This window comes from Peromyscus eremicus, chromosome 12 (genome assembly GCF_949786415.1).
Source record: "Peromyscus eremicus chromosome 12, PerEre_H2_v1, whole genome shotgun sequence".
Taxonomy (NCBI): Eukaryota; Metazoa; Chordata; class Mammalia; order Rodentia; family Cricetidae; genus Peromyscus; species Peromyscus eremicus.
This window is the reverse complement of record NC_081428.1, coordinates 6,683,200-6,709,779: the sequence shown is the minus strand read 5'-3', so window position 1 is coordinate 6,709,779 and position 26,580 is coordinate 6,683,200. Positions and strand designations below refer to the sequence as shown.

At 51.0% G+C, this 26,580-nt stretch overlaps 1 protein-coding gene across 2 annotated transcripts in view; it reads left to right on the top strand.

Moving 5' to 3' along the window:
• Itsn1 (intersectin 1) overlaps window positions 1-26,580 on the top strand; it is a 189,273-nt gene that overhangs the window by 154,423 nt on the left and 8,270 nt on the right. For both annotated transcript variants that reach the window (XM_059276967.1, XM_059276968.1), the window contains exons 29-33: window positions 10,051-10,172; window positions 11,752-11,858; window positions 17,455-17,638; window positions 20,326-20,424; window positions 23,485-23,652. In XM_059276967.1, coding sequence (XP_059132950.1) covers window positions 10,051-10,172; window positions 11,752-11,858; window positions 17,455-17,638; window positions 20,326-20,424; window positions 23,485-23,652 — 680 coding nt within the window. The remainder of the gene's footprint in view (window positions 1-10,050; window positions 10,173-11,751; window positions 11,859-17,454; window positions 17,639-20,325; window positions 20,425-23,484; window positions 23,653-26,580) is intronic.

The window sequence follows — 26,580 nt, the reverse complement described above, 5'->3', positions numbered from 1 at the left end:
CCTTGCCATGAAGCCCTTTTATACACAATAACAAGGAGCCCAGGAGGCTGATATGTACACACGTGGATGCTGGGTAAGTCGGATGCTTTGTACCGTGACAGGGCCCTAAGGAGGAACTCACAAGGAGGAAAGTCTCGGTTTGGCCACAGATTTAGTGTTCTCATCTTCTGTGAGCTCAGCTTGCTCCGGGCCCGGCTGTGGGCCTTTGGTGAGGCGGAACACCGGGGCAGCAGGAGAATTTGTAGGGTTGGGTCTCTTACCTCATCAAAGCTTAGAAACGGGAATAGGTCAGGGACCAGATACCTGTCAAAGATGTGCCCCTCATCCTCCTCCTCCAACCAAGCCACCCTCTAAGTCTCCAGCACCTCCTAGAAATGCTAGCAGATTACATCCGTGCATCGATCAGTGGCTGGTTCCCTCCAGATCCAGTCATCTCTCGGGGATTGGATGCACACAGGAGCCTTGGGTGTGTGGGTGGGGGCATGTTTTATCTGCAAACTATAAGATACTCATACCCCTCATTAGACTGTAATCTTTGAGGGCAGGGCTAGCCTAACATCTCTACATCTGTCACATCCCAAGAATTCCACAAAGAGTCCAGCATGAGGTATATGCCTGTAATCCCCCCACTCGGAAGGCAGGAGGATTATGATTTTGGGGTCAGTTGGGACTACATAATGAAATGTTGTCAGAAGTAAATAAATTGGGCTGGGAATGTAGCTCAGTTGGTAGCATGTTTACCCAGCATGCACATAGCCCTGGGGTCAATCCTCAGCACCACATAAGCAGGTGTGGTGGTGCACACCTGTAATCTCGGCATTTGGGAGGTGGAGGCAGGGGGATGAGACGTTCAAGTTCACCCTCAGCATAGGGAATTCTAGACCAGCCTGGGACACACAAGACTTTTATCTTAAAAAGAAAGAAAATGTAAGTTAAATAATATAAAAAACCATCTGCAGAGAGTTAGGGGTGTGTTTCAGTGGCAAAGCTTATGCTTAACATGGATGGGACCCTGGATTTTCTCCCAGAACCACAAAAGGGGGTGAGTCATCACAGGAAAACACCATCAATAGCAATGGTGCTCCCCTCGCAGAGCTGGCTTACTGTGGGGCCACAGCCCGATGAACACACTTGCCTGTTTCCCACGGGCCCTCACCCTTGGGGACCGTGGAGGAGGTGCTGGGTGTTGGTGGCAGTCCACATCTGCCCTGTCCCCTCCCCTTGTTCTGCTAGCATAGTCTCCCTCCCCAACTCGGCCCTCCGTGGGCCATTTTGCTCATTCTCCTCACTGTGTGTGGCAAGGACCCAGCACAAAGCCTGTCCTGGGGACAGCGGCATAGTTGAAAAAGTTATTTTTTGTAGAAAGGCCCTAAAACAGGAAGCATTCTTCATTTTTATAATCACTTAACAAGTCTACAGACTTACTACTTGGTCCCGTGCATTTTGGTATTTAGTGTCCTCTGTGAGTGCGGTGGCCTCCCAGAAGCAGCCCAGGGTGGGTCCTGCAGCTGCTGAGAGAGAGAAAATGTCTTAGGTTGGAAGTATCTCTTGTGTTCCACTGGAGTCAGTTTGTCAGGGACCAGGTGTTGCCAGGCCTCTCTGAAGCCAGTGTCTTAGGATTGTGAAGTACACCTTTCCATCACACAACCTTCTGAGTCTCTTGTGGGCTGGTCAGCCAAGGGTCTTTTCTTTAGATTTATTTTTATTTATGTGTATGTGTGTATGACGTGTATGTGTGGGTGGTACCTGTGGAGGCCAGAAGAAGGCAATCCCCTGGGGCTGGAGGTGCAGGTGTTTGTGAGCCACCTAATGGGAGTGCTAGGAACCAGACTTACTGTGCAGGAAGTGCTCAACCTCAGGGTCACTGCTCCAGCTCCAGGGGCCAGTTTATGGGGGAGACTCATTGCCTTGACCCGGACTGGCTGCAGCCAGCTGCTGAGAACCTGAGTTACAAGGCCAAGCTTGTCCTCAAGTAGGCATTACAGGAAGTGCTGGAAGAAAGATGGTGGACTCCCTGGGAACACAAGCGGTTCCTTTTGTGGTCCTGTTTCCAGAGAGCCTTTCTGATAGAGGGAATAGCCACACTTTTCAGGACTCTACTGTCCCATCCATCAAGTAAGAGTGTTGAGTGGCATGGTCAGTTGGGATAGTGTGGCCCCACATGTACCTCCAGAGGCCCCAAGAACAGAACACCAGGCTTCGGTGGACTCTGGGGTGTTGATGGCCTTCCAGGCATAGCGTCCTGTCAAGGCACTTTGGATGACGGCTCAAGTGGCCAGCCCTGAGCCAGCTTCAGCTGAGCAACTGTGGAGGCCCTCGTGTCCCACGCCCTGGACAGCTGCAGTTTCCAGTTCCGTTCTCCAGGCTGGGCATCCAGACTGTCTTTTCTCTCCAGGGTGGGGAGTCCTCTCTGCCTGACATGGGAACCACTCAGAGCCTTACAAATGGTGGACACAGGTCTCCCTTTGGAGAGTCAGACATAATGGGTCTTGAGTCCAGCAGGGACACTGGCAGTTTCCAAGCTCCTTGGGTGACTCTGGTGTGCAGTCATGGATGCCACCCTCCTTCCACACACCCTACACTAGGCTGCCACCAAGACCTTCCTGAAACACAGCCCAAACCTTCCTAGCTCTGCAACAAGCCCCAGGTATGCTTCCCTTCTGATGTGGTCTGAACTGCTGCATCTCCCTGTGTTCCGAGGTGAAAACCCTCACCCGGGAGACCCCAGGGTGTGACTGAATTTGGAGTTAGTGTCTTCAAAGATGTATTTAAATATTACAGTGAGGCCTTCAGGGTGGATCCTACTCTAATATGACAAGTGTCCTTTAAATAAGAAACCACATGTAGATAGACACCATGGGTTTCCATGCACAAAAGCAAGGTTCTGTGGGAAACAAGAAGAAGACATGGTTATAAGCCCAGGAGAGATGAACCCTGCCAACACCTTGACCTGATCTTGGACTCCAGTCTCCAGAGCCCTGAGACAGTAAACTTCTATTTTTAAAGCGACCCAGTCTATGTGTCCTAGCCACCAGGACGCACAAAAATACCACCTCTCCAGCAAGGTGAAGACGTAACGGTTAAGAACGTTGACTCCAACCTCGTTTGCTGTTTCTTAAGCGAAGCTTTACCGACTTACTTATCTTCTCCATGTGTCTGTTTCCTCAGCTGCTCACTGTGGGTACCAGTAGTTGCTCCACAGGGTTGTTGGTGAAGACCTAGTTGACACATGCGCCCTGTCCGGAGCCTCTACTTCAGCATTTCTGTTTGTCAGCCTGACCCAGCGTCTTCTCTCTCCCACACCTATTCCTCTGGCTCCAAGCACCCAACTCTGATTCTCCCATGCTCCCACCCTCCTTTTTGCCCATGATGTCTTAGTGCAGGGGACTGTAACAAAATACCCAAGGATGGCTAAATTATAAATCTTTTCCCCCTCATTGTTCTTGAGGCTCAGAAGTCCAAGATCAGGGGTGGGGGATTGCATCTGGTGGAGCCTCCCACATGCATCACCTTGTTCCAGAAGGACACACTCAAGAGAGCAGGATGTCTGCTACATGTTTATAACTGGATCCAGCCCCTTAGATAACAACATTTCTTTATTTATGTGGAGAATCACCCCTAATCACCCGTGAAGTCCCATATCTCCACAGGATAGTATCTGAACATTGAGGGACAGGTCATTCGTAACAAAGTCCAACTCCACTTCCTCCTTTTCAAAATCTTCCCAGACCTCTGTGCTCAAAGCTACTGCCTCCTTCCTCAAATCCCAATCAAAAGCATGTCCCACAATGCTGCTGGAAAGTTTTTATCTGCCTTGCATGTCTGAAGGGTTTATTTGCAGCCGTTGCTAAGGAAGCCTAAAGTCCTGCAGGGTAGGGCAGATCAAAAGTAGGTGCTCAGAAAGCTAGAAAGCATGTGTGGAGACACAGATGCAGCCAAGAATAAAGGGAAAAAATGTAGACTATAAAGGGCTGTGGTACCTGTGCCAGGAATCCGGCATCAGCCAGAAAGCCAGAGTGATATGCTGCTCACCACATTCATAGTCACTGCAGAGCAGGAGGTGGACTATCCCTGGGAGGAGTTCCATTTCTACCACTTCTCCATGCTCATTAAACTGCCTGGCAAGCCAGGTAGACCAGATGGCCCTTCTTGGAAGAAGATGGAATGGATTTAGAGACTGTGTGGTGGTTTTTTTATTGTTGTTGTTTTGTTTTTTGAGCTTCTGGGTTTGTAACTGAGTAGGGGAGCTGAATGGACACTCCCAGAGGGACCTAGCTACACAACTCACAGTCCCCTAAAACAGGCCAGAATGGGATACTTGAGCTCAGTGCACAGGGGTCCCTGATGCCAGTGGCGACATCTCCATCCTCTCACCACAGACCTCTCACTAGCTCCTCCTCTCTTACCAAAATCAAAACCAAATTCTGAGAATTTGCAACTGGCCTGTCCCGGGGACTAATGACAGCTCACAGCCATGCGCTTGCAGAGGCATCTGTGAGTCAGCAAGGGCAGAGGCCAGTCTAGAATGCCTGGGCCTCCAGAAGACAAGAACCCAGATGACTCACTCATCACTGACCTGGGTTCCAAGCACGGATGCTGCCTTCTAGCAGGAAGTTCACTGGGGGCCGGAAGGAGTCCCACAGCAGCTGTGGTGTAGAGACAAAACCAGAGATAACAACAAGGGCTTCATCTGCTTCCCTTCCAGGACAGGCTACCCCCCATGCCACTCTGCCTGGCATGTTGACTGGTTCATAAGAGAATCAGTATCCTAGGAGGAGCAAGTGCAGCCTGGTGGGGGCAGAAAACATGGAGCTCAAATGGCTAGAGAGACTACAGTCTTGGAGCGTCCCTACTTCCCACATGCAGGTCCACCCTAGCTACTCCTGCAGCACAGACAGGGACTCCAGGATCCAATGAACATATTTGGCTGACACAGACTCATGTAGTAAGGGGATCTGGGCCGAATGTCCCTAGACACAGCATGCTGTCTTTCCCTTGAGATGAAAACCATCATCCAGACTTCCACATCACTCTCCTGGCCCAGTTCTGTTCTGGTATTGCTACTCCTATAACGTGGCCTTTTCTACTCCCTGTATCTCTCACAGGTGCTGTTTTTACAGCACTGTGGGCTGGCCTGTTCTTTGTGTGTGTGAGTGTGCAGGTCCGAGTGCATGACACCCAGCAGCCAACCTCAAGTACTGTTCCTCGGGAGATAGGCACCTTAGTTTTTTGAGACAGTGTATCTCGGGGACACCCTGGGTTTGTTGAGTGCTAAGCTAGGCAGGTGGCCAGAGAACCCCATGAATCTGCTCATTTCTGTGCCCCTCCCCAAGTGCTTGGATTTCAAGTATGTACCACCATGCCTGGCTTTTTAATGTATATTCTAAGACTCGAACTCAGGTCTCCCATGTCCTCTTTTATGTGAGCTATTTTTAGTGTGCACTTCCTGTGGAGTCTCCCCTAAGCTCCGGAGTGTCCCTGAGGACAAGGACGGTACCTGCTTACTTCTGTGTCCCTTCAGCTTCCTAGAAACTTAATATTTATTGACCAGCTTATTATTATTATTATTATTATTATTATTATTATTATTATTATTATTTTGTCTCCTTCATAACAGAAACCAGGCCTGTTGGTTTACTTGGTCAATGTTTAGCCTGCCGTGGGAGCTAATTTGGGTTTCAAAAGTACACCGAAGAGAGGAGGTTCTTCCATTTTTTTGTGCTAAATACTTCTGTAGCCTTTGAAATTCCACAGTATCTGTGGGCTCATGTATTGTTCATAATAAAAAGGACCTCAATTCTATTGGTCCTAAGAGTGACGGTTGAGGGGGATATGATGAGCTTTTGGGGCTGAGGTATTTACCAAGTCTCTGGGCCTTCCAAAAGGACGTCACAGCCCTGTCCCTTTCATAAATGTATTTAAGAAGACGATAGGAACCTGGGAGCCTACATTAGGAATTTCCTGTGGGCTTTAATGGGGTTGTTTTTAACTGCTTGGAGTCCCTGCAGTATTATTTCAGCTGTGAACCAAAGTTAGTTTTGAGACACCCTTCATCCCTGCTCCGCGGCCCTAGAAAATCGTTCACTGTGCTTTGTCCCCTCATCCTTCCCTAAGCTGGGGGTCTGCTGTGTGTATCTTGGTACCCAAGGGAGAGAAGGCCACACCCTTCTACCCCCTAAAGTTGTAATCTGAAATGGCTTTTCCACTTGTCCTGCTTTAAATAATGAAGGTTTTAAAACCTCTTTTTTTTTTTTTCTAAATATTAACTTTTTTCAAAGGAAGGATATTTTGGGGTTTAGAATTCCTTTTTCAAGTCTTTCATGGTTCTCTGGGTCTGGAACTCAACCTTCACAGTATCCCATGGGTCAGTTTAGTGACTAAGAAAACCACCTCAAGGCGGTGTGGTTGCTGCGTAGCGCGGAGACAGACCTCTTCACAAAATCTTTGCCATTGGTTGTGTTCTGGGTCCAGGGGCCAGCGTGACCATTCCATGCCTCCAGGAAGGCTGGAGTTAGACTTGCATGGGTTGAGATTCTGGAGGTAACAGCCAGATCCGCCAGCATCCCCGGCCTCTCAGTTCTGGCTTGGGTGCTGTAGGTGTGTAGATACAAAGGCTGGCCTGCCTAGAGCCAGGTGTACTGCGGCCCTCAAGCGCATCCAGAGCTGGCCCTGAGCCAGGCATCCCTGTGTCTTCCACCGTTCTCCCGAACTTGTACCCAGAGGAGCTTCTAGAATCCAAAAGAATCCAGGCATCTCTCCCAACAGGACCTCGGTTCGGTTTCTTGACCACTCTTGTGTCTCCTGGTTGTGACACTTCCTTGTGTTAGAAAGTAGTTGGTGTTTCTAGTGGGATCTACGGGCAGGTGATGTGGGTTCTCCGTCCAATGTATTTAGTACATTAGTCCTAGGCTAGCCTGCCAAATTCTAGCCATTGCTTTCTTGTTAGGACAAGAAGGCTCTCAGCCTTGTAGGTGGAAAGTAGTAACCTGACCTGGTGTGCTAGGAGGGTGGTATTAGCTTGGAGGGGGCGGTACCACCTTCAGCCTTGGGGGGCAGTACCACTTTCAGCCTGGGGGTGCAGTACCACTTTCAGCCTGGGGGTGCAGTACCACTTTCAGCCTGCGGGGTGCAGTACCACCTTCAGCCTTGGGGGGCAGTACCACTTTCAGCCTGCGGGGTGCAGTACCACCTTCAGCCTTGGGGGGCAGTACCACTTTCAGCCTGGGGGGTGCAGTACCACCGTCAGCCTGGGGGGTGCAGTACCACCTTCAGCCTGGGGGGTGCAGTACCACCGTCAGCCTGGGGGTACAGTACCACCGTTAGCCTTGGGGGGCAGCACCAACCTGAGAACAGCAATGCCACCTTCAGCTTCAGCCTGGGAGGCAATGCCATGTTCAGCAGGGGAACTCTTCAGTAGAGGAGGAGACCAGTTTTGAACCATTGAATCCCCAAGGTCTGATGTGGCCCGTGGAAGACAAGCATCTTGCTTTCATCCTGAATCCCTAGCATGCGGCACAGCTGGTCCCAGAGTCGTGGTGGAGATCACAAAATCGCCAAACGAAGGAATGAGAGCCACACACAGGCTTGCTTCCTTGGTTCTTTTGGTGGTTTTTCGTTTGTTCTGTTTGGTTGTTGAGACAGGGTCTCACTAGGTAGCCCTGGCTGTCCTGGAACTCACTCTGTAGACCAGGCTGGCCTCAAACACAGCGATCCACCTGCCTCTGCCTTCCAAGTGCTGGGATGAAAGGCGTGTACTACCATGCCCAGCTCGCAAACAGGCTTTTGAAGCCAATAAAATTGTGTGCAAAATGTGCGTGGGTGTTTCATGTGGTACACAGGGGTTTGCTGGGTACAAGCCCAGAGGACCCATCAGATCTCTCCAAGGGGACCGTGACCTAGAGGGACATTTGTGAGACTTGCCTGTCCACAGCTGGTGTTTATGCGGCAAACATTTCAGTGCAGTGCTGAGTGAACATAAACCACTTCCGGTGCAAGGAGTCTACCAGCCCTGTGGACACCAATGCCCTGGAAGCAGGCGACTGTGTCCCTGAGACCCAGCTGCAAACGCAGGGACCACATTCAGCCATTGAACAAGAAATGGCCTGAGTCCTGGTTCTTGGACTCACTCTTAGGACAGCGGGCAAAAATAGGGCAGGGACTGGATATGCCTCCCCACTGTTCAAAGTGTTTTCTAGGTGACTCCCCCAGAAAAGCTGAAGAGCAGAGAAATCTAGGGGGAAGAGGAGTCTATCAGCTTCCTATAAGGCAGTGCTTAGCCAGCTGCTGGGGGCGCTCAGGTCTTGCTTCCTGATGTTTCCAGAAGACAGCACCCCAGGCAGACAGAAGAGCTGAGTCACCTGGGTGGCTGAGTAGGAGGCCCAAGTTCAGAGTCAAATTCAGGCTGTGCAGTCCCACTCACCTTGCAGCTCTGAGGTCTGGCTCAGCCACCCCCAGTGGCTGGGTAAAGTCTAGGACGGAAAGGCGTGGAGAGCGTCACTATAGCTCACTCCTGCCGGTTTCCTGGCACCGTCTTGGCTATCCTGGGCTCTTCTGTCCCCATGAGAGCAGCTACAGCCTGTGGGAAGGGCCATTGGCCAGGGGAGGGAGCAGAACCCTAAGAGGTCATGTCTGGAGCAGAAAAACAGTCCCGAGCCCCGATAAATCCCGCGGTGGGATCTCTGAGGAGCCCTTGGTAGCCCCAGCAGCCTCCTCAAAGCTGAAGATTCACCAGAGAGCCTGTTAAATCGAAGTGCCCTGGTCCGCTCCCCCACAGTGTCTATTTGGCAAAGTTCTGGTCGTTTATTTACGGGTTCTGCCAAGGGCGACTGGCGATGGAGAGACCACACTCAGATGGCAGTTTTCCGAGGGGCAGTGCACAGGGTTCTATCGCGCCCCCTTGTGGCAAGTCACAGGAAGCCTGGGAAACGAAAGGGAATGGGGCTCAGCCCCACCCACCACTCCCACCTCTCAGAGTCTGTGTTTTACAAATCCAAGTTCTGAGACTAAACAAAGGCCATCTAATAAAAAGAAGTATACATGTGTATAAAAAGGCGGGCCCAGCTCGCTACTAAGAGCGGGTACGGCTGAGGCAGGGGATAGGCGGCACTGATAAGCCCCAAAGGTCTCATGTGAGCAGAACTCCAAATAACGAGCTGAGTGAACAGAGCTGAGGGCCGGCCTGTCTCAGGGCAGCTTAGGGGCCACTCCTTTTGGCAGCCTGGGCCTGGCGGGACTGTCGTGGGGGCTGTCTGCAGCTGCGGAGGCTCGCTGCTCATCTTCCACGGACACCCTCCGGTGACCTTGCCTGGAGAGTCTTCCCAGTCCTGTCTGGATGCACCTGCCTGTTCATCATGTCCTCCAGGAGCCTCGGCACAGTTACCGCAGCCTCTAAAAGCCGGCCTCGGGATAACCACAGGCCCTCCTGCAGTTTGGTGTGGACAACGGGGTCTTAAAGAGCGCACACAACCTCTGGACCAATCTGAGCTTGGACTCTGTCCCTTATCACTGTGGAGGGGAAGGACCTGGGGAGAGTTTACCCCTCGGAGCCTTGGTTTCCTTGTGTGAGCCATGAAACTGACTCTGGAACTTCAGAGAAGCGCTCAAGGCAGTAGTGGTCGGCGGCAGCGTGCAGCTCCCATCATGGAAGCTCCTGGCACGGACTCATTGGCTGGGTGTTAGCGGGTCATTTAACCCTTCCCGTGGTTCCGATGGAGCACGAGTGTGCAATCCATGCTTGTGACCACAAACTGGGTGGCTTGAGACTGTATCCCTCTTCCAGTTCCAGGGCAGAAGGTCTGAAGTCAGGTGTGGGCAGGACTGCTCCTTCTGAAAGCTCTGCGCTGCTTTTCAGCTTCCAGAATTGACGGCGATCCGCAGCAATCTCTGCTTGTGGCTGTGTTACCCCAGTCTCTACAACTCAACCCACACCCCGGAGCTGATGAGGCCATGACACCCCCCCACAGTCACCAGGACATGGGGCATCTTCACTGTGGAGTGGCAGGTTTCCTCAGCCTTGGACTAAAAGTCTCCCTAAACGGTTGTGTCTTCCAGGGTGTTCAGACTTGCACCTCTTAGATATGCTGACCCCAACTGAGAGGAAACGGCAAGGCTACATCCATGAACTCATTGTCACAGAGGAGAACTACGTGAACGACCTGCAGCTGGTCACAGAGGTATCAGCAGCCCTGGAAGCCTGGGGGTGACAGGGGGTGGCCCCGCAGTGTGTGGGGCTGGAGGGGTGGAGGTCCTGCCGTGGAGGCTTATGTCCTGACTCTGAGCCTGGGGCAGTCTCTGGTGTATGAGGGATATCTGAATAGCAAATGACGCAGGAGTCTTACCCGGGAGGGGAGATGGTCACATTTTTTCCCATAGGGCCACCCTGTGAGTCAGAGAGGCAGCTTGCACCCAGGGCCAAGGCCAAGAGCAGACAGGTCCCAAACTAATGACTAATGAAGTGGCTTGTGTGGGCTGTGACTTAAGACTCTTGGCTCCAATTAGAGAAGTTTTGGGGTCAGCCACCAATTGAATGATGCCCTCAAGTCACATGACCCCCATAAACTCCTGAGAAAATCTACCACTATGGCTGAGGATGAAGGTATGTTCTCTCATGGCTCCACGAGACTGTTGTCCTGGGGTGGGCTACCCTTGTGGGGTAGCCAGTGAAGGCCTTGGCACTCTGAAAGGATGGGGTGACGGAGTTTGTAATAAAACCTGCTAAGGGAAGTCAGCTTTTTACCCGTGCACAGTGAGAGTCACCATGTCAGGAAGTAGGTTTGTGGAGCTGGACCTGAGGGTCACCTTCAATGTCAAAGGTCCTGTCATAGTTTGTAAGCCTGTACCCTAGCAAACGGCATGAAACTGTGATGTCCACCCACACATCCAGGAGCGATAGTGTTCGGGTGCTTGATGTGACTGGAGTTTTGGGCGAAAACACTAACCCACAAGGGTTTCCCAATTGTGTTGTCTCAAGACATCTGCCTGCTCTTAAGTATGTGGTCAAAGTGTGTAGGGTGTGCATGTCACCCACTTAGATGTGGCATCCTGTGTGGACACTGACCAGTTCACCATCAGATTAATGACTCGTGTAGAATAAGGCTCCCAAGGATCCAGACAAACTGTCCCTGTGTCCAAAGAACTTTCCGAGGATCCTCTGCCCCAGATGCTAAGGACTGCCTTGTGGGTAAGGGGCTCGATCACATGGAGTCCACACCGAGATCTGTGATTAGCTATGAGCTCTGCGCCCGCCCACCCAGAGCCTGGGAAGGGCCTGTTTCTTTGACGGAGCCCAGGAAGAGGATGACATTGTCCTCTCAATACCACCTGCTTCAAGCCCTGTGGTAGCCGTGAACTTGCTTCCCTCAGAATGCCCGTGGCTTGTCTGGGTGTAAAGAAGGGGTCACACATCTCCACAGGCATCCTCAATCTCCCATGTCCTGCTGGGCCCCTTCGTCACAGTGGGCAGGTCAGGCCGCACCGTGGCAGCATGCTGGTCCACGAGCCTCCTGGCTTCCTGTTGGTGGAGCTAAGTCTCCTCCTCCTCCTCCTCCTCCTCCTCCTCCTCCTCCTCCTCCTCCGGGTCAAACTCTTGTCCCCCAGGAGAAAGTGCAATCTGAGTCCGCTCCCTTATGCTAAACAAACCTGAGTGTGCAGGTACATGTGAATGTGTGTGTGTGTGTGTGTGTGTGTGTGTGTACGTGTGTGTGCTGAGCTAACCGTTTGCTTTCTGAACGGCTTCGTTTTCTACACCTGTAGATCTTTCAGAAACCGCTGATGGAGTCTGAGCTGCTGACAGAGAAAGAGGTTGCTATGATTTTTGTTAACTGGAAGGAGCTGATTATGTGTAATATCAAATTGCTGAAGTAAGCCTTTTCCTCTCTAACCTCCATGGCATGTGCACCAGCGTCTCTGTGTGGTCCGTCTGTCCCTCACGCATGCCACCCTGTGTCTCTTTCTGCCCCCACCCCACCCTAGCTCATTGCCTCTCAAAGTGCCGTCACCTCTCTGTGCTCTCTTTCCTTCTGGAAATACACTACGGGTTCCTCACAGCGGGAAGGGAAATGCCTCTGCGGATGGGTTCCTGCCCTGACTACAGGTGCAGGATTTTCTGAGCTGAGAAGTCCTGGCTCCTGGTCATTGGCTGGCTCCATCCTTGGGGGTGGAGCAGTTCTAGCCCCAGGGCCTAACCTTTGACCTGGATTTCCAGCAGTGATTGTCTTTTGAAGCTCTAGGCTGCAGATGGCGCATGGAATGGTACCCACCAAACACAGGTACCTCAGGAGGGTCCCTGTGGCTGTCTGAGGCCACTTATACTTTATACCTGTTTAGTGCGCCGAGACACCTGCAGGGCCAGAGCTAAGGGACCTGGGTTTAGACCTCACCTCTTTGGGCCTCAGTTTCCCCATCTACACACTTAGAGGATTGAATCAGACCATAAAGATTCCCTCAATTATTTTTGTTTGTTTGTTTTTTCGAGACAGAGTTTCTTTATGTAGTTTTGCGCCTTTCCTGGATCTCACTCTGTAGCCCAGGCTGGCCTCGAACTCACAGACATCCACCTGGCTCTGCCTCCCAAGTGCTGGGATTAAAGGTGTGCGCCACCACCACCCAGCAGATTCCCTCAATTCTTTAAAAACAAAATCAAAACCATCAGAACCCCAAATCTATGTCACAAGGCCTTACGCATGATGTCACTTACTAGAGAGCAGACTAAGTTCTGGTCCCCAGGGCATAGGACATGGCGAATGGGAGCAGGAGCCTCCCTCTCTGTGACTGAGCACTCCGGACAGTTTTCCAGATGTCCCTGTTCACTCCTGGTCACTATGTTGGGGTCACCGGGAAGCCCCTGTGTAAAGTGGCTTCAGGTCTCTGGGTCTGTAACAGGAGTGACTGGGGAGATGGAGCCAGGAGGCGTAGAGAAGTGAGCGTGAAGGAGTAAGCGTGGCGTCTGCTCCCTCCGCACCTAGGCTCACGCTGGGGAAGCTTTGGGTGGCCGACCCTTGGGCTCACATCTCACTGTTATCTTCTGGCTGTATGTCTTTGGTTGGGTGGCTTTATGGTCAGTCTCTGGGCCGCTGTGTCTGCATCTGTAAAATAGCAGTTTTATTACTCTTTTCTGCGGCTATAACAAAAAAACCTGAGGCTATCTTCTCCCTGAATGAAGAAAAAAAATGTTTATTTAGCATACCAGCCTTTAGGTGAAGGCCTCATGGCAGATAATACCCTGACGGCTGGGGGCAGATAAGAAAGAGGTCAGGTGGCAGGCCAGGACACCAGAGATTGGGGGGGGGGTCTGACTTGTTCTTTTTTCTTCCTTCCTTCCTTCCTTCCTTCCTTCCTTCCTTCCTTCCTTTCTCTTTCTTAGATTTCTTTATTATGTGTACAGTGTTCTGCCTGAATGTATCCATGCATACCAGAAGAGGGCGCCAGATCTCATTCTAGGTGGTTGTGAGCCACCATGTGGTTGCTGGGAATTGAACTCAGGACCTCTGGAAGAGCAAGCAGTCAGTGCTCTTAACCTCTGAGCCATCTCTCTAGCCCCGTGGCTTGCTCTTTTGGAACAGCTTTCTCTAAAAGGAATTAACCAGGGTCCTAAGAGACCCTTCAAAGGACGCTCTGCATGGTCCAGAGTGATGTACAGCAGCCATGCTTTTGGTCTTGAATGAATGAATCTATTAAATATATAGCAAGCCAAGGTAAATGAATAAAGAGCCAGAGGCAGGTAGATACTTAGAAAGGAGAGATGGGGTGATAAAACCCCATGAAAGCAGGTGATCACTATATCTTAGTAGAAACCAGCTGAGGAAGCCCTGTTGAGGCCAGCTGGAGTTCTGGATACTGCCTAGAGCCGAGTGTCCCCTCTGGTGAGACTTCCAAGAATGAACAACAGATAGAACATCACGACATCATCAAATCGGACTCCCACAACATCCAGGAAAACTGACCGGGGACGCCGAGGCGGCAGCTGGAGTTCCCCTCCTGTGGCAGGCACTTTCAGACCTCGGGAGGACAGTAGTGACCTCTGTGGGAGGTGGTCCACCTCCTGGCTGTCCTCAAGGGCACTGTTTACTCTGGGCTGTTTTGCCTTGCTCTTCCCTCCCTGCCACAGAGTTAGGGGTCCAGCCACACCCCGAGACAAGAGGTCTTGAGGAAGACTTTGAGACAAACATACCTGGGTCTGAAATGGGGGGAGCAATCTTGTTTTCAGGTCAACTTCTCAGGGAGTTTACACAGGACAGTTTATCAATATAACGCACATTACAAACAGTCGTGCACCTGACATCCTACTGCCTGTGAACACCTCAATGTTATCCCAAGCTCCCAGGACCGGGTCTTTGTGGGAGTGCTCAAACCACGCCCAGGTCGTACAACAATGCCTATGCCTTCATATTCCAGAGGCCTTCACACCACATGCTCCTGGTTCACACTCAGTACAGAGAGTGGGCCCTGAGCCCAGGGGAGAGGCTGAGTATTCACTGCGTTTGGAGGGAGGCTGCCTGCCACCTGGGAATAACGACTCTTTATCCCCGAACCTACGAGCATTGAACATGAAGGATTGGATGTTTGAAAATAGACATCAGCATTGTCTGTTAAAGACATACATACAGGGAGATGTTACAAGTGGACGGTTGTGGTCTCTATTCTGACACCCACAGAAAAACCAGATGTGGAAGCATGGACCTAGAATACCAGACCTGGGGGACAGACACGGGAGAATCCCTGGGACTCTCGATGTGCCTGCCAGTCTAGCTGAATCAGTGAGCTTCAGTGAGAGGCCTTGTCCCAAGAAATAAGCTGGAGAGAGGTAGAGGAGGGCACTCAGTGTGTCTGGCCTTCACATACGTGTGCCGAGACTCGGTGAGGGCATTCCACGCGTTCTGCCTTCCCTCGTAGGAAGAGTGTCCGGAGTCACAAGTCCTTTGTTTTTCCTTTCACCTTGTTCACGGCAGCTACCTCAGGCAGGTGACTCTCTTAGTCATGACCAAAGCATTTGGGGAGGAAAGGGTTTATTTGGCTTACACTTCAGCATTGCTGCTCATCACTGAAGGAAGTCAGGACAGGAACTCAAACAGATCAGGAACCTGGAGGCAGGAGCCGACGCAGAGGCCATGGAGGGGTGCTGCTTACTGGCTTGCTCACCATGGCTTGTTCAGCCTGCTTTCTTATAGAACCCAGGACCACCAGCTCAGGGATGGCACCCACCACCCACATGGGCTGCGCCCTCCCCAATCAATCACTAATTAAGAAAATGGCCTACCGGCTTGCCTACAGCCTGATATTATGGAGGCATTTTCTTAATTGAGGCTCCCTCCTCTCAGGTGACTTCAGCTTGTGTCAAGTTGACATAAAACTGTCCAACACAGTTGTCCTCCAGAATCTGATGATAGACCGTGTTGCTGAAGACCACACATATCTGAGTCACAGGACAGAGAAATCAAGCTGGTACCGATCCACAAGCTCCATCCCTGCTGGCTAGCTTTCAGAGTGCCAGAAGGTTCTATCTAATGGTACTGGGGAGAAGAGTAAGCAACAGTCTTACCCAGCCTTGAACCCTGTGAGCCATGGTAATGATGGCCTGGAAAAGAACATGTTCACTGTGTGGGAAGCATTAATAGATGCTAGGACACCGACTGTCCCTGTCTACTCACTCAGTCTGTGGACATCCAGTGGAGCCACGGATGTATCGTCAGCCGTTAGTGAATGCTCTGTGAATTGAATGTTCTTAGCTGACCACTCCCCACTGTGGATCAAGGCCTCTCATGTGCAGATCTTTCTATGAGGTAGCTGCTCACCAGAGGGCCTAGTACTTACTCTCAGGGCTGTGGTTAGGACAACTGACTCACTGGGTCACCCTCTACTTCACATGTCTGGCCTATGCCGTAGAACATTCTAGAAAGAGACTCTCAATTGAGCCAAGTAGGTGCTAAGCCAGGCCATGATTTCAAGCTGGCTTCCTGGTTAGACAGCTTGATTCTATCAGGGTGACAGGCTAGACTATCAGGACCCGGACATTGACAACACCCTGAGACGGTGACTGTGAACACAGGAGCTTTGCCTCCCAGACCCACCTTTTCTTGTCTTCCCCCATCATTTAAGGAGGAGGAAGAGGGGAAAAGCCCTTGTATAATCCTCCCAGAAAAGTTGCTTTTGAGGAAACTATGGACTGAGGGGGTCTTGGCAGTTCGTGACATGGTTGTTCATTTCTCAACCTCCAAAGTTACCAGTGGCTAACGCTTGAGCAGAGTTCTTCAGGGACGCTCCACACCAACCCTCCAGAGTCCTTTGGACCCTCCTGAGGACACAGAGCTGCTGTTCTCACACCCTGGGTGGCCATTGCTGACCTGCCCCACGGGCACATGTGCTAGAAGGGAAATTGCTGATCACTTATGTGACCTGTTGTCTCCCAAGTTCCCTTGGTTGGAAGACAAGGAAAATTTCTTCACCTGGAAAAAAAATGTGAGAGAAAGAAAAGCAAATGGCCTGATGTTTTAAAGTTGAAGACTTGGGTTGTGGAACCTCTTTGGGATTGCTTAGTCTTATCCATACTTCATGGTTTCTCCTATGTGGCCATGAAAGTACTCACAAGAATTCACAGGGACACCTCCCAGCCTTGTGTTGAAATCATGTACATCACCATCTACCCACCCACCCACCCATCCACCCCCTGTCATCACTAGGGCTGTTGAACACTCAGCCTCACATGTGGTCTGGTCCCAGCTGTATATTGATGTCCTTGCCATGTGGAAGTTGAGCGTCTTCCATGTGCTGGTAAGACTGCACACTTCAGGGCTGGAAGGAAGGGTGGCCCGTCCGGCTGCCGTGGCCCTGAACACTGCATGCAGAGGGTAGACCCAGAACAGACACTCCCCTGTCCCTTCGGCAGCTTTTCCCAGCTTTCAGGATAGAAACTGTTTGAGCTCATTTTTTTTTTCGTGATTATTTACCTAGTCAGCTTAATTAGACACATCAATGGAGCCATGGGCAGGAGAAGTACTTCCTGTGATCATTTTTATCCAACTTTGGGAAACTTTGAGAAACATGATGAGATTTTGTTTGTGGCAATGGATTTGAAAACTTGTCTCTCCTTCCCCTGTGACGTTAACTTCCCTCAGAAGATGAGGGTCCCAGGAATGGGCACACTGCTCAGACTGAACCAGCCTTGGACTTTCACGGTAGATAATGCATGCTGTGGGATAGCAACAAGGGGCCCTCTCTGAGTTATTAAAGAAAGAAGACAGATGTAGCAAGCAGCCACCATGCTGAAGAAAACCACCCAGGCGATCTCTCTCTGTCATACTAGACTCATGTCTTTCTCTGTCCCTTGTCTCCCAAATAGATGCTTTAGTGGCGCTCGGGTCTGTGACCCTCACACCCACTCCATTTCTCTGCAACCTGAAAGTGTGGGGTCTTGTCAGACAGGGTGAAGGCGGGCAACTCACCTCCCATGTTCCCATGCAGAGCGCTGAGAGTCCGCAAGAAGATGTCCGGAGAGAAGATGCCCGTGAAGATGATCGGTGACATCCTGAGCGCCCAGCTGCCACACATGCAGCCCTACATCCGCTTCTGCAGCTGCCAGCTCAATGGGGCAGCCCTCATCCAGCAGAAGACTGATGGGGCTCCGGACTTCAAGGAGTTCGTCAAAGTAAGGAAGCCAGTGTCGTCTTGATGTGTTAGGGGTTCATCAAAAGTCCGAAAGCATCTTTCCAGTAAAGGCCGCTGGGGATGCATGGAAGTCTTGAGTGGTGGTATGCTTGGACAGGAGGGCTGGACAGAGAGGTTTGGAGGCTTTGAAATAGCTTCGGGATATGCTTTCCAGGTGCCCGTGGTACTTAGAGCGTAGTGTCTAACTCCTTTATTTCACTTTCTTGGCCCGTGTAGACGGGGGCCTTAAGTTAGCTTCAGTATTCCCAGCTCTCCACACAGAGGGAACACCCAGGGTCCCCATAGCCCCTGCACCCCGGTTTTGGCTTGCTTCCTGTTACTGTGATAGAACACTCTGATCAAAGGGGAAGGAAAGAGTTTATTTGGCTTATAGGTTATAGTCCGTCGTCGATGAGAACCAGGGCAGGAGCTCTGGAGGCAGAAGCTGAAGGTCTTGGGGGACACAGCTCCCTCGCTTGCTCTGTGGCTCCAATTCAGCCGCTTTCCTTACCCAGCCCAGGCCCACCTTCTGAGGGATTGTGCTGTCCAGGAGTGCACCAAGCCCTTCGACACCAATTAGCAATTAAAAATATGTCCCTCAGCTGAGGTTTCCTACGTCCGTGTGTGCCAAGCTCAGCCATCCAAACTCCTTTCCAGTGGGAAGTCACGATGGGCTTGAGCTCTGGGCAGCCCGTGGGACTCAGTGTGACATGCCACAGCCCTGTTGTAGGGCTAGCAGGGTCTAGAGAGCCACATCCACCAGGGGACATTTGTGGAGCTGGTGCCAAGGCTGCTAGAGGTCTCTGCCTTGGTGCTGCTCAGAGCGGGTCCCAGCGGAGTCCCAGCAGGTACTCAAACAAAATTTACCTCTCTCAGGAAAAAGACAAAAGAAAACAGGTATCTCTTGCCAAATAAGCAGCAAGTCTTTGTGCCCCCAGGCTTTTTTTTTTGGGGGGGGATCATCCTCACCTCAGGAATCCTGCTCCCTGAATTGTCACAGTGAAGTACCACTGCGGTGACGTCTTGATCAGGACCTCCATGTGCACAGTGTTCTTTGCTCTGCTCTGGTGTTTCTCTGCATCGAGTGCTTTGCTATGTGAGCCAGTGACTGAGGCATTCTGAGGAGAGCCGCAGTGGGAAAGGAGAGTGAGAAGTGAGGCAAGGCTGAGGCGGAGACGGAGGGTAGATGCCAGGGTGCCAGCACCACAGGCTGCTGTAACTTCAGCCAGGAGCTCAGCTTCCGGCTATGGGCAGGATGAGTCCTTCCCTGTTCCAGCGTCAGGGCGGGGGCTTGCTGGCCCTCTCCTCCTGTATTCACCGAGGCTGCTTCGCTTGGTAGGAGTTTGGCCTCCTAGGTTTCCAAACTGATGGTGAGCACAAATTGACACCAGGCCCAGGGGCTGATGGTTTGGGGTGCCAGAACCCCAGATGTCTGTGCCTAAGGCATCAAACTGGATCCCAGACATCTTTATCACTGGCAGGCGAGGCGCTCCTTTTTGTGGTAGAAGAAGGACTCTTGTCCACTGGAGGAGTTGATAGAGTTGGCAAAGTGGTGGGAGGTTCGGTGGCTGGAGGATGGTTCAGGGTAGAGCACTTGCTGGTCAAGCGTGAAGACCCGAGTGCCAGCCCCAGAAGGTAGGTGAGAACCAGCTGCCCAGAGTTGCCCTCTGACCTCCATGTGCACCCCCCCCACACACATATACACATGCACACACATACACAGACACACATAAACTCACAGGGACACACACATGTGCACACACACATAACTAATAAATAAATGCCTTTTTTTTTTTAAAGCAGTAAGAGGAAAGACACCAAGAGCCACTGGTGAGGAGATACTGCAGGGACCACCCGAGACTGGAGTCTCAGTCCTCAGGTCTCGGCTCCGCCATCCCGCCCTGCCTGGAGCTCCTTGAAGTCTGCGCAGGAGTTAGAAACACCTGAGAAACCAGATAATTTTATCAGTCCTTCTGGCTTCTCTGGCACTCAGTGGGGTTTTTACTCTCATTGAGTAGTATTTGACCCTCCTGGGCCCCTGGGATATCTCAAAGGTTTTCAGACGTCTGGAAGAAATTCTGGAGCTAGAATCTCCTCTCAGGGAAGGTAGACTGAGTCTGGAGGCAGGGTGTGGATAGGCCGCATCTGAAGGTCCCCATCTGTCTTAGTCAGGGTTCCTATTGCTGTGGAGAGACACAGTGACCACAGCAACTCTGAGAAAGGAAAACAATTCATTGGGTGGCTTACAGTTTCAGAGGTTCAGTCTATTATCAGCATGGTGCAACGTCGTGGGGTGAAGGCAGACATGGTGCTGGAGAAGGAGCTGAGAGTCCTACATCTTGACTAGAAGGCAACAGGAAGTGAACTATCTCACTGGGTGTGGCTTGAGCATATATGAGACCTCAAAGCCCACCTCCACAGTGACACACTTCCTCCGACAAGGCCACTCCTCCTAATAGTGCCGCTCCCTTTGGGGGGCATTTTCTTTCAAACCACCACACCATCCTGTCTCTGCAAATGGCGTCAGCCTGAACCATGACAGCTGGACCACGCCTTACAACTCCAGGCTCCTCCGTTACTATCCAGATGGATGGGTAATGGGCAGGGAGTCCTACATGACAAATGTAATGTAACTGATTGTGGATTTTGCAGATTTCTAAAGCACATTAAAAAAACCTCCTCTTTCAGAGACTGGCAATGGACCCACGTTGCAAAGGGATGCCACTCTCCAGCTTTATCCTGAAACCTATGCAGCGTGTCACCAGATACCCACTGATCATTAAAAATGTGAGTACAGACACCTGTGCCTCTGCAGGCCGAGGGAGGCTGAAGGCAGCCGGAGGGAGCAAGAAGGGGCCGGAGGCAGGAGTGGATTTCCCAACCAGTGCACCTGGGGGTTGTCATGTGGAAGTCATGTGCCCACAGGGTGCCGAAACCCTCTGCTTGGTAACTGGGAGGGAAAAGGTGGTTCTGAATGGAAAAGATTAATAACACAGCCTTCAAATGGGTTCCAAGCCAGAGGACGAGAGTTCTGGCCTTGATGCTTCCCCATCAAGGCACGATGCCTCTGCATAGAGTTCGGAGCGACAGAGAGAGAGAGAAACCTGGTTCCTACCGCCTGTCTTGGGAAGGCCATTTCCTGATGCTCCTCCCCAACCAAACACCTGTTTTCCTCCTGGCCTTTCAAGAAAGCCAGTTCCAGAGAAAGCAGAATTAGCGTTTCAGTGTCCACACCCAGAAATGAGCAGCAGGCTCAGCTGCCCTCTGAGCTGCAGGGCTAGAGGGGAAGGAAGCCTGACTCCCCAGGGAGGTAGAAATTGCTTTCTTTATGTGAGAGTAGTATTCAGAAACCTAACTGTGGGAACAGGTGTGCACACACACACACACACACACACACACACACACACGCTCGAGCACACATGCACATGCATTTGTTCAGGCTTCCCGTGTGTAACCCATCTCCCTCCCACGTAAGCCTCAGCTCCATCCCACACCACACAGTAGCTTATATTTCCCTGAGTTCATTCACCCGGGCAGTGTCTTCTCTCATAGCCCTCTATGTTTAATGTGCAGTGATGCTGGAAATAAGCCTTTGAAGTGGGTTTAACCAATAGGGAGAAAACCAAAAATCAGGAACCAAGAGGCCCAAACTTAAAGGAAAACACACACTAGCATTACTAGAACACCGTTGTTGCTGCTTTGTGGAGCATCTAAGAGAAAGACCCAAGAGCTGGCACAACGAACAGAGATCAGGGCAAGTATGATAACTGAGCTTTTCAAAGATTTATTTTTACTTGCTGTGTGGGGTTTTGCCCACATGTATAGCTGCGTACCACATGCACGAAGTACCTTCAGAGACCAGAAGAGAGCAGTGGACGCCCTGGAACTGGAGTCACCGTGATTTTGTGAGTCGCCATGTTGAGAGCTGAGAATTGAACCCAGGTCCTTTGGAAGAGCAGCCAGTGCTGAGTCACCTCCCCGGTCGCTAAGACTAAATGTTTTTATAATGGTGAGGGGGAGGGTTCTTAGCATGGCTCCAAAACAAGAGTTTATTTAAAAGTTTTTTATTTTGAGAGCAAGCGAGTCAGAGAGTGGCAGTGAGAGTGTGTGTGTGTGGGGGAGGGGCATTGTCATGCACACATGTGAAAATCAGAGAACAATCTAATTTTCAGGAGTCATTTCTCTCCTTCCACCATGAGTTCGAGGGACTGAACTCAGCATGTCAGGCTTGCGTGGCGTGTGCGGAAAGGTCTGATAAACAGCGCTGTTTGCAGCACGTGGAGAGGCCACGGTCACGACATGACCAGTGTTAGTTTTCAGAGCTTTATTAGGAGGGACAGGGGGGAGGGGAGGGAGGAGAGCCAGGCCTGGAGAGAGAGAAAGATGGTGGGGTGGGGGGAGAGGGGAGCAGAGAGCAGAGAGCAGAGAACAGACAGAGAGCGTGGGGGCCTGTGTCCGGCTTTTTGAGGTGCATTGTGTGACCATGCATACGTAGTCGCCAGCTCACACTGATGACATAAGACGTAAGACCCTGAACTGCGCATGTGCAGTCATGTAGCCGGAGTGAGGGCAGAATGCTAAGTGCATGTTCACCAATGAGCCATCCTCTGGCCCCCAAACCTAGAGTCATAGCATTATAAAAGAAAACTTTAATCCAGGACACATGCTCAGTAAGGAAAGTCATTAAATAAACAGGGTAGGTCTGTACCGTGAAGCTATTAAAACTGTTTAATTTCTGTTGCGCACTCCAGCCTGGGAAGATATCCAGCCCGTCAAACAACCTGATAAAGGCAGTGCTGTTGGTTTAGCTGGGAAAGGTCTGCTCAGGGTAAAAAAACAAACAAACAAACAAAAAACCAAAAACAAAAAACAAATTGTATTTGGGGGTTGGGGAGATGGCTCAGCCAGAAAAGCACTTGGGGCCTCAGTATCCACGTAAAAAGCAGGACATGGTGGCATACACCAGCACTGGGAGGCACTGATCGGGGAGCCTAGCTGTTCTAACCTAATTGGTGAACCTCAGGTGCCATCCAAAGATTCTGTCTCACAAACAAGAAAGATGGCTCCTGAGGGATGACAGCTGAGGGTGCCCTCACTCACTAGAGAACACACATACGTACACATGTGTCCCCACACACACACACACAAAAACATACCTCTTTGCTCAGGGGAACCATCTGAATTGATTTCCGAGATGCACAGGTGCATACAGACAGTTATGCATGTTCTCTAGGGGATGGGAGTGCATGGTGCACGCCACCACCCACCCTACCTTAAGGGGCCCTACGTACTTGTGAGTAGACCATCCCTCACAAGTTAATGGGATTCTGTTCAGTTCCAACACCACGATTTCCTCATTGTCTCCCTCAGGCGAGGGAGCCAGGGCAGAGCAGCTGCTGCCTACCAGCAGGGAGGTCTGGCTTCGGTTCCTGAGTTCCTTTCTTTGTGAAATAGAGTGAAGAGTTTTGAAGAGAAATTCCGAGTCCCTCTGGTTGCCCTGTTCCATATGCCACCTAAGGTCCAGGGTGTCTTCATGTGGTTTAGCATTCATGCTGGGCATCAGAATTCAGCAGGGCAGGTCACATTCAAGGGACATTCAAGGGTATGAGGGTGGGCTAAAGGCTCAAGGGCGGGGCCGCCCATTGCCTTCCGGCAGCAGTACAGCCCCCACTGAGCCCAAGGCTACTCTGGAGCCAACAAGGAGTTGCCATCACCCTCCGGGTAATGGCTATGGTGGGCACCGTGCAGGAAAGGAGGGCTTCCACGACGATGGAGCCAGGTCCATCACGCTGTGGGAAGTGGCCTGACCAGGCTGTTGCTGCTGCTGTCCTTTGCTCTCTTACACAGATCCTAGAAAACACCCCTGAAAACCACCCTGACCACAGCCACTTGAAGCATGCCCTGGAGAAGGCAGAAGAGCTGTGTTCCCAGGTGAACGAGGGGGTGCGAGAGAAGGAGAACTCAGACCGGCTGGAGTGGATCCAAGCCCACGTGCAGTGTGAAGGCCTTTCGGAGGTAGCCACCCGCTCGTTCTCCCTTCAGCCGCCAATCTGCTCGCCAGTACAACCAATGAGTATTTTTAATTTCCATTACATCATTGTCCATTGCCAAAAATTATTTTACTTTTTCGAATGTCGTGGTTTCTCTTGTGTGTCTTGTTCTTGGTTCAAATGTTCATGCTTCTTATTGGTTTCTTAACACACTTTAAGCACGTTCATGTGTATTTCAATATCTTTTTTTGTTTGTTTGTTTTTCGAGACAGGGTTTCTCTGTGTAGTTTTGCGCCTTTCCTGGAACTCACTCTGTAGCCCAGGCTGGCCTCGAACTCACAGAGATCCACCTGCCTCTGCCTCCCGAGTGCTGGGATTAAAGGCGTGCGCCACCACCGCCCGGCTCAATATCTTTTTTAAAAAAAGATTTATTTATTTGTTATGTACACAGAAGAGGGCACCAGATCTCATTACAGATGGTTGTGAGCCACCATGTGGGTGCTGGGAATTGAACTCAAGACCTCTGGAAGAGCAGTCAGTGCTCTTAACCTCTGAGCCATCTCTCCATCCCATATTTCAATATCTTATAGTCTCAGTATCTAAGGGTCATACTCTTTTGCTTGTGGTTTCGGACAGCTCTCACTCAGCATGCCTTATTTTTCTATATGTACTGTGATTTTTTTTTTTTTTACCAGCCATCAGACCCAGGGCCTCTTGCATGATGGTTCAATGCTAATTTACTGAGTCACACTCGCAGCTCCTATATTGTGAATTTTGACTGTGAACCAGTTGCTTTTGAAACTTCCCCTGTGTGTATCTTTGCTGCTCAGACTGGAATTTCCCCTGAGTGGCTGGCTACCCAGGCTGCCCTGTGTTATCATTAGAGGGGATCTGGGGATCACATCGCACCGGTGTGAGAGATGCCCAGTGGTCAGAATCCAGGCAGCATGCTCGCTCCACTCTCCAAAGCGGAAACCAGCAAAGTTTCCCTGCTTAGTTCTCTGCACTTCAGTTTGTCCTTTACCTGTCTGGTCAGCCTTGGTCAGGACAGCCATTGGTCCTTCACCTCAGCCTCGGATCTACCTCTCTTCACCCAGCTGCCACAGTGGAGGCTCAGTGTCAGCGGGTCCACAGGGCGCTCAGGGCTGACGCTGCCTCTGGAGTTTGATCTTGGAATAATCTTGTTTTCATTCTGCTTTCTTCGAGGCTCTGCACATTTCCTCTTAGTTTATTTATTTTTTGACCGCCTTTCATTTTAAAGGTGTTTTGTAGTTTGCTCTTTTTTAAAAGCTTGTGTTGACGGGTCATCTGGATTTCTAAGCCACGCGCTGGTCTTTGCTGGTCTTTCACACTCTCACTGTCGCTCACATTCACTCTTACTCTGCCTGTGTTTTCTCTGTGTTGGAGCACATGGGTGTGCAGACACATATGTGTACACTCATGCACACATGTATACATACAGATTGCTAGAGTTTTCCAAAATGCCCAGAGAGAATGTGTCTCACTCACCATCCTTCCTCATGGTTTCTCACTCATGGGAGACCACCTTCACTGTGTCCTCCCCAAGCCCCACACCCTGCCCTCTTCAGGAAGGTGTGCCCCAGCTCATGAGCAGCCCTGCAGAAGCTCAAGTGGTGGCTGTGGGTCCTCCTCTTAGAACCCAAAGACAATCTTCTGCTGGCTGGCTCATTCGTTTATACATACAAGAATATAAGAAATCATTTCTTTTTCTTTCTTTCTTTCTTTCTTTTTTTTTTTTTGTTTTTTGTTTTTCGAGACAGGGTTTACTGTGTAGCTTTGGTGCCTTTCCTGGAACTCACTCTGTAGCCCAGGCTGGCCTTGAACTCACAGAGATCTGCCTGCCTCTGCCTCCAGAGTGCTGGGATTAAAGGCGTGTGCCACCACCTCCCGGCACAAGGAATCATTTCTTATCTGCTCCTATGTTATTGTTCAATAGTCAACCCCAAGTACATTTTAAAGAGAGAGAACGAAAGATTGGGATCTGTAGGGGCTCCAGAGCTGGCTCAGCAGTTGGGAGTTCGGGCTGCTCTTGTAGAGGACCCGGGGTTCAGTTTTGAGCACCCACAGGGTGCCTCACAACTATCTGTAACTCCAGTTCCAGGGGACTGGACACCCTCTTCTGGCTTCCACTGATCCCAGGCATGCCTGTGGTACACAGACACACGTTCAGACAAAACACTCATTGCATTAAAAAAAAAAAAAGCGTCTCCTACATTGAAGAGATTATGATGCTGCTTTGTGCTTTTGCTAGGAGCCTAGAGATCAGTTTAGTCCTTCCTGCCCATCAAGAGAGCTCCTGTTGGCCTGTCAATATCAGCTTTCCAGGCTCCCTCAGAGCCTCGGCAGGGAGATTAGAAGTCCTCCATCCTTAGACCTAAAACTGAAGGAGAATAGACTCTCCTTGTCACTTCTAGGTCTCTGGTCACCAAATCACTGTTGTCTCCCACATTGGAGGTGGACAGGTAGCCACCAGCATCTCTTTGGGGACATTTATTGTGAGGTCCATGGCCTCTCTCCAGGTATTTTCCTCAGAGAAGTGTGTTTGTGATCATGATCTGGAGAGAAATTTTCTCTTGAGCAGATCACATAAGGTAACGTGAGTCATGGGCTGGTCTGAGGGGACAGCCTCCGGGGAGATGCCGGGGCCACACACGAGCATTCACAGTTGTGACTCAGTGTTGGTGAGTGGAGGGAAGGGGCCATTCCCTTTACAGTTTCTAAACTAGTGAGTGGGGTGAGACTCAGCATGCACCACACTGTTGGGGAGGGTTTTAAGGGGTCACTTGGCTCCCCGAATTTTGCAGCCCCCCTGGTCCTGGGGTCTGGACTCTGCATCTGGGAAAGCAGCATCTGTCCACGAACTTAGACATGAATCCTGCCCCTTTCCAGACCACTGAGGACTATTTGAGCCCTGTGAGGATTTCCTGTTGGA